Raw genomic sequence first — 8,330 nt, 5'->3', positions numbered from 1 at the left:
CTGGTGTGCTCAAATGTATACTCGCAAAAAACTTCTTGCAATCTACAACTTTGCTAACGGAAAGTAAACGCTAAACGGTAGCCAGGTGACCCAGCGCAACGATTTCCGTTTCAATGGGCTGCCTTCAAAATAAAAGCACGAACGGAAACGGCAAATTTCAAGATACTGTAGTAATTCCACTAAAGCATATTATTAATGTTTTGCTTTTATTCCACTTGTTTTGTAGTGTATTGCATTTATAAAATGAGGTTGCTGTTGTAAAATGTGTGACTTTGGGATATCCTTTAAGTGTGTGAGCTCTCATAAAAAGAAAAAAGAAATTTGTGGGATTAAAATATAATTACATTTTATCATAAGAATCAAGAATCGCACTAACTGTGACATAAAAAATGTGGCATTTTACCCAGCTAACTATTTTAATTGGAATTATGTTTTGTAAAATATATTTTTTGTTTTTATTTTTTGTTTTTGAAGGCTCTGATAGGATAAATTTCTTAGACAACCAAGAAATTGAGGCACTAGTAGCTAACACTGTATTTTAAGCGAAAGCATAATTCTGGCAACCACTACCAATCAGCAATCAGAAAACAAAAATAAAAATAATGATGAGGAAAATGCAAATAGTTCGTCCAATCTGGGAATCACATCAGCTTTAAGTAAATCATGCTAGCTCACTGCATGTGACAATCCCACCACCTCCTAACAAGATTATGTTGCTGTCATTAGAAGGACCACATTGTGTGATTATTTCATCAAGTGTCTGAATAAAATTTGACCAACTAATTTAGTTTGTGTGGCTATTTCTGTGTGTATAGATTAATAAAATGATTAGGTTCCATTCAGTAATCCAAATCAAGTGAGTAAACTTTGGAAATAAATCAGGAGAGGATACATACACATAATTCGGTAGTAGAACGACTTTTAGCAGCTATATCTTGAAGTAATCATTTTCTGTATGGCTTTATCATCTCACATAACTGTGGAGGACATTAGGCCCCTCTTTTAACAAAAGAAACTGTTTATTGGGCTTGATTGCTATTTAAAAGTCGGTGCTATAGTTCGGATATTTTTTCTTTTCTTGTTGCATTACACAGTTTTACTAAAGTAAATGACTCATTGTCTTGATACATGCTCAATCATCCAGGTAAGTACACTGAAAAAAAGGGATTGGCCAGCTCTTGGATTTACGTAAGCATCTTGCGTGTATTTAACACAATTGCCTCATGCTTTAAAGTTAAGTGTAACTACATAGTGTAGAAACTACATGACATGCAGAGAGGCTAGATTAAATTGTTTATATCATGTTCAAGTGAAGTAAGTCAATAATATATCAATGTTAAATCCCACGACCACGACACTGCACGGGTTTCAGACTCGCGCTCTTTAGATCGTGGTTTCAGGAAGGCATCCATCTCAGTCAAGTCGAGCAGCCACCTCTACTGTTTTTTTACCAAAAAAAGTAAGTTGGGTGGTTGTTACATTAAAAAAGTCTAACTTGTAATTTGAACACAATAATTTCATGTTTCTATGAACGTAATTAAATCATGAAGAATCTGTACGAAATTCAACAACTTAATTTGTTCTTGTTGAGATGAGCTGATACAATCTAGTGAGAGTGGTTAGTTGCTGAACTCATGAAATTCACAAGATCGCACAAGATTTCAAACTGCAGGAGTTATAAGAGGCACTACACACGCACCACGTGCATGCTATTGCTATTGCTATTTATTGTGTATTATTACAAAACAAAACAATTCTGCATCAAATACAGGAAATCATAGCTTTCCTACATTTCCTAGATTGTTGGCATGGTGGTTAGTGCTGTTGCAAATGGTTGTTTGTTTCTATGTGATAGACTGGTCAGCTGTCCAGGGTGTACCGTGCCTTGTAACCTATCACTTCAGGGTTATTTCCCAGCCCTCCTGCAACCAGGATAAAGATAGAAGGATGGTAGTTGTTGAAGACCCATTCAATTTTTATGGTAACCAGGATCTAGACTTTGTTGAACATTATGTAATATGAAGACAGCATGTAGTATTTAAGTGACCAAGTAGTATTGGGGTAAAAGTTATTGAATACTGTTGAAATAAAATGACAAAATTGTGAAGGATTAAAATATTCCAAGAGCTCAACTTACTTCATCTGAACATGTTTCAATCGCATTTTATGAACACAAAATGCACAGGTTTATTGAATATGAAAAAGTTGTGTTGATTTAACTCAGTTGTTTAAGTTTCTGGTTTGTAAAAATGCTGCAGCTTCAGTGGTGTGGAACTGGTTTAGCTTTCGTCCGTCAGATACACAACAAAGCACAATTTTTGGTAGCGCATGCTAGCAGGCCGTCGTTATTACCGTGTTGTATGGAAAATACGGCACACTTAAAATCAACCCTTTGAATTTTCTGAAACTCGACAGAGCCCCTTATAATCCCGTGCGCCTTATGTATGAACTCTGGTTGTGTTTACTGACCTCGAAACGGTTTTATGTGCACGGCGACTTTGCTAAGCTACAAAGCCACACCGCTCGATGGATTGTCGGAGCATTACGGCTATCGTAGGCGGAGCCTCGCGGAGTGATACGTACTGCACCTCAACATGATATTACCGTATTGTGTGTGTATAACCTCTTTTTAAGTTTTGTGGATATTATACATGGTTATGCTGAGGATATGTCGGCCAGTTTCCACTGGAAATGCCTTTTGGTTAAACTGTCAGCGAGGAATTTGCACTGTTACATTTTTATATAACTTTAATGGACATAAAAAAACAGCTGCTTGTTTAAGTGAAAATACATTGATGGGGTTTTTTGCACTAATAAAGTTGTGGAGTTGTAAAGTATTTTGTCTAGTGTCAGTTATATCGTCAGTTATATCGTTATCGCAACTTTTCAAATGTATATCGTGATGAATATTTTTGGTCATATCGCCCTGCTCTATTTCCAGGTCATTCTGAAGCAGCTGGTTGATGCTGCGAAGCACCTGGAGGATAAACACATCTTTCACCGGGACATCAAGAGTGAGAACATTCTGATTGAGACCAGCTCAGATGTACCGCGTGTTCGTATCATCGACTTTGGACTCAGCTGCTTTTTTAAGGAGCGGTCGCAGTACCGCCTCTTCTATGGTAACATATTCTGCTCTTGCTCTTCACAGATGTCACAGTTTTCGCCTTTTGTTTTAGAAGAAATTGCAATTGTGTCTGTTTATTAGGTACAGAAATTTACTCCCCTCCCGAGTGGTACGGGCGCAGTTGCTACAGGTGTGGACCCACCACGGTATGGCAAATGGGAGTGGTTCTGTACGAAGCGCTTCATGCGGGGGACTTTGACACCACGAGCTTCCTCAAAAAGCGCCTGAAATTCAAAAGACATCTGTCCAAAAGTAAGAAAACGTCACACTTCAAGACTGACTGATGGCTTGGACCACTGGAACTATCATCTTCATGTTTTTTCTCTTTCCTTTCTTTCCAGACTGCCGGGATTTCTTGGACGCGTGTTTAACCAAAGTCCCGGAGACGCGGCCGACGCTGGAGGACCTACAGCATCACACTTGGCTGAGATAAGCCTATCACACACACACAAACACACACAATTCAGACGTTATCATTTATGTGTGATGTATGAATTACCTTTCTTTTTTTCAGGAAATAATTTTTTTAATTGGCCCACTTTAAATTTCAGTGTTTTGGAATTCCTGTAACCCCCCCAGCCATCCCAGGAAAGGGGATCTCTCTTTGAATGGGCTTTCCTGAGGTTTCTTCCCGTCAATCTGGCCCCCCCAGGGGAGTTTTTCCTCGTCTTCATAGAGAGCTTGGGCTGGCTCAGGAGCTCCATCAAAACTGTCTTTATTTAATTACTCAAATGTAATCATATACTTTAAAGTAATCAAATAAAAAACAGTAAAAATCTGAAGACTTGAAGTAAACTTCCATTAAAATAAAACTTGTTTAATTCATCTTTGCTGAGGATACTGTGTTATTACTATTTCAAGGATTATGTCAGATACTGGTACCCATCCCTACCCATCACTAGGGAACAGAACAAACCAGACATCAATTACAACAAAAATGACACTGACCCAGCCAGCATGACTCGTCTGCCTTCAGAAATGTTTAGCAATATTACAAACTGGGTGATATGCCTTAAAGTAGCTTGTCATGTGTTCAGCATTGTCACAGGCTACATTTTAATTAAAACCACAATCTAGTAATGTTCTGTCTTTAACCTTCCTAATTTGTTTTTTGTCCTAACCTAACACTAAACTGCCAGTGAAAACAAAAGTTACATAAATAAAGAAAATTACGGTCTCACACAGGAGTCAAACCCTAGTTTCTAAATGATGTCAGTAATAGGAAATTCTATCTTTAAAAAAAACCAAATTGTTACACCACTTTGTCAGCCTCGCTGGCGTCAAGAATCATTAGTATGATGCTAAAGCTTTAGTAGAAGTTGCACATCAGTTGGTGTCCCCGCCCCTTATCCCCCTTAAAATCCTAACTTGAAGATGCAGAATTTGCTCCCTAGTAATATGGATGTCATTCATGAAGGTAATACCCAAGCAAATAGCAATTTTATTATGATCTGTGCTGCAGTTGTAAGACCGGGCACTCGAATCTTTCCTAAAACCCTCTCCCCACTCCCTACTGACATTGTCGTGATGTTACTGCTTTCTCACTGCAGTCATGCAATTTATTCTATAAAAAGCTCTTACGGTGTGTTCACACCGAACGCGATAGACGCGAACAGAGCGTCAGGTTTACATGTAAAGTCAATGGAAAAGCGCGATGACCCGCGATTGCGGCTCCCGCGAAAATTCGGAAGCAGATTTGTGTCGCCAAAACGCCTGAAACGCGCGTCAGTCTAGCGCGTTTGGAGCGTTTGACTCGCGAATAAAACCACGCGCGTGAGTTTTTGTGTTGCATTTTGTGCATACGCGCGTTACGCGTCTACCTGGAGTTGGAAAAATCTGAACTCCAGCGTCAAATCGTGCCGCGACAACCAATCAGGAGCCTGGTGACGTGGCTGTGACCTAGGTCAAAGGGGCAGATCCAGCCAAACCCCTTCATTCTTCAATGGAAGGAAGGCTAATCAACGCCGTAGCAAACAACCTGGAGCTGTACGACACCAGCTGCTTTCTGGACCGAGACAGGAATATAAAGGACCGAGCTTGGAGGAAGATATGTGAAGGGCAACCTGGTTCATTCATTTCTCTTAAGTTTTCTCTTAAGTTTTCGCTGACCCGGGGAAGCCGCACAAAAGCTAGCAAGCCACCGTTATTTTCCCACTGACGTACAAATACCGTTCTGCTTTCATGCATGTTGTCATATAGGAATATATTTTCTTTATTAATAAGCAGCACACAGTGGTCCCGCTGTCACTGCTTCGCTTTTCCGCTGATTTTCTTTTTCTTTTCTTTTTTTTGCACCGTACAGCATTGCATTCTGCAGCCTGATTGACAAATCTGCTCCGTGTCGTGTCTCCTGCGCTTGCCAAATTTATCATGTTTGGTTTTGATAACCATCACGTCCAATAGAAAAAACAGCACAAAAACACCCATAACTATGAGCCTCATTCGGAAATAGACACCTGCACCGCGAGGGGAAAGGGCGCACGAAAGTGGCGGGCAGATGAAGACAAAACGCGGCATAATAATACTTTTACGTTTTGCAATCTACAAAGGTTTGCACTTTGAGAATCAATTGTGAGAACTGTGACCAATGTTCATGTGTGTGGGGAAAACAGTGTATAAAGTGCGTGGCCAGGGGCTAGTTATTCTGAGAACCCCTGCTGCAATAAAGGAGGGACCACTGTATATACTTTCTCTGATCATATTCAACCTGTTAGCATTTAATACTGTATTGATAGAGCCAACTGATTCTGCAGCAGAGCATCCCCTGTTGCTTCTCCTGGCTCCCCAGTCCCTGAGCTCCGGCTGCTGCACCCACAGGTATGTACAGCAAGCACTGATACCTTTTTAGTCGGTGGGATTGCCTTGTGATCACCTTTACTAAATATCTACAACCAATCTGATTATATCCTGTTTTTGTTTTTTTTCAATGTTGAAATTAAAATCTAGTAGCAGCCTTCTCATTTCTTTGTGTTTTGTGCTGTTTTACAGGCCCACAGAGGAGGACGGCTCCGAGGCAGATGAGGGACGGGTCCCAGGACGGTCCATCGGCGGTGGAGCTGGCCATCCTGGAGTCCCTGAAGAGGCCACACCAGTCTCCAATGGAGCATTTCCTCCTCAGCCTTGTTCCTGCTCTGGAGAGCAGCTGGTCCTTTTTATTCCTGTCTCTCTGTAAATACTTATATTTTATATATTTATGTTTAATGTTTTTCTGTTTGAGAATTTTAATATTATTTCAAATAAATTTTTATAATAACTAATGTCTCAGTTCTACTACACAGCAAATGTTAGCACACGACTTGACACATGTAGAAGTTATTTCATATTATACTAATGACAAAATATACTAATACAGTGGGATGCAAAAGTTTGGGCAACCTTGTTAATAGACATTATTTTCCTGTATAAATCGTTGGTTGTTACAATAAAAAAGGTCAGTTAAATATCATACAGGAGACTCACAGTGATATTTGAGAAGTGAAAAGAAGTTTACTGGATTTACAGAAAGTGTGCAATAATTGTTTAAACAAAATCAAGCAGGTGCATAAATTTGGGCACCACAAAAAAGAAATGCAATAAATATTTAGTGTATATCAAAGTGTGTGTCTCCTATATGATATATGGGGTGCCTTTGTCTGGACGTGCTTCCCATCTAGAGCTGCACAGCACAGAGGGAAGTTCCAGCGCTCCTGGAATCCCTCTGTGATGGAGCGCCAGTCTCCAGGTGAAGGCGCAGCCATGAAGTCGTCCACTAGAAAGTCCCAGATGGCCGTCGCTATTTTCGACGTCGCAAACATTTTCTTAAAACCCTACCTCTGTCTGGAACTTTATACCATATTTTCTCTCGTTTTGGTGGCTTTAATTTTACTTTAAATTGTAATTACAATGTTGAGAAACTCCCTGTAAAGCTTTCATCCTTCCATAAGCAGGTCCTCTTAGCGTGGACCCTCATTTATAAACACAACTTCTCACCTCACAAATACCTCATCTGGAACAACAGAGAGATTTTATAGAAAAATAAATCACTTTTCCTGGAAACTTGGCTCCAAAATGGGATCCTATTGGTGGCTCAGCTGGTTAGTAAAGAGGGACAACTACTTACTTACAACGACTTTATTGCACTATATAATTTTCCAATCAGTGTTCAGGAATTCTCAATGGTGCTTGGTGCCATACCCTCAGGGACTTTAATGTTATATAAAAACACTGACAGCTCGATCTCTACCTCAGTCACTCTCCCTGATCCAGCTGAGTCACCAATAGGAAAAATCTGCTTTTCACAGGAACTTGGTAACAGCAATAAGAGAATACGTAGTTTATTCCAAGAAGATATCGTCTCTCTCCCATATAAAATATCTTATTGGAACCGATATGTTCCAGATATCAAGTGGAAGACAGTCTGGATGGTCCCCCATAAATATTTGATTGTAAATAAGGTGAAAGAAGTCTCTTTTAAAATTCGACATAAATGTTATCCAGCCAGTCACTACATGGCCAAATTTAAAAGGGACATAAATACTAATTGTACTTTCTGTGGGGATCATCCAGAAACTGTGACACATCTTTTTTGGTACTGTTCTTTTACACAGAGATTCTGGAAGGAATTTAGCAGCTTTGTTATTGTCCATATTTTAAGGGAGTTTTCTTTACGATGGGAAAATGTTTTATTCTGTTTCTTTAAGTTCCCCAAGAAGTATGAGAAATGTTTTTTTATGATAAATTTCTTAATACTTTTAGCTAAATTTTTGATCCATAAATGTAAGTTTACTAACAAAACACCATATTTCTGTCATTATTTTAAGGATGTGCACATGCACATACAATCAATATCAGACTGCACCAACAAAAAGGCTCAAAACAATATATGTATGTGAATTTTTGCGTGTATTCTTATAATTGTTACCTTTTTCTTTTACCCTTGGCTTTTATATTTATTTACGTATTTAAATATGATTTTTTTAAAGTAATGCTGCGAGATGGACAGTTAAATAAAGGTTTCATTGAATAAAAAAAAGATTTAAAGATGACTGGTGGCGGAAGCAGAGCACAGACTGTCTGTGAGAATCTATCGCCATCGTGTGGTGCAGAGATATATTGCCATTGAATTTAGACAACGAAAGCTTGGCTCACAGAGCAGCTGCAACAAAAAACATTAAATAGCAACATGATATATTATATTATATTATATTATATTATATTATATTAT

The 8,330-nt window shown here is 39.0% G+C and overlaps 1 protein-coding gene across 3 annotated transcripts; it reads left to right on the top strand.

Moving 5' to 3' along the window:
• Window positions 1-918: 918 nt before the first annotated feature.
• LOC309720166 (serine/threonine-protein kinase pim-2-like) lies at window positions 919-3,952 on the top strand. Of its 3 annotated transcripts, none has more exons than XM_082556801.1 (4): window positions 919-1,144; window positions 2,942-3,122; window positions 3,209-3,379; window positions 3,469-3,952. In XM_082556801.1, the coding sequence occupies exons 1-4, from the start codon at window positions 1,109-1,111 to the stop codon at window positions 3,558-3,560; spliced, it is 480 nt and encodes a 159-aa protein (XP_082412927.1). In that variant the 5' UTR covers window positions 919-1,108; the 3' UTR covers window positions 3,561-3,952. The 3 variants fall into 3 exon arrangements, with proteins under 3 accessions (XP_082412927.1, XP_082412929.1, XP_082412928.1); XM_082556803.1 differs by lacking the exon at window positions 919-1,144 and adding an exon at window positions 1,477-1,981; XM_082556802.1 differs by lacking the exon at window positions 919-1,144 and adding an exon at window positions 1,991-2,612.
• The last annotated feature ends 4,378 nt before the right edge of the window (window positions 3,953-8,330 follow it).

Source organism: Aulonocara stuartgranti (assembly GCF_965226115.1).
Source record: "Aulonocara stuartgranti genome assembly, chromosome: 1".
Taxonomy (NCBI): Eukaryota; Metazoa; Chordata; class Actinopteri; order Cichliformes; family Cichlidae; genus Aulonocara; species Aulonocara stuartgranti.
The sequence above is the reverse complement of the archived record's forward strand: the minus strand, read 5'-3'. Positions and strand labels throughout refer to the sequence as shown.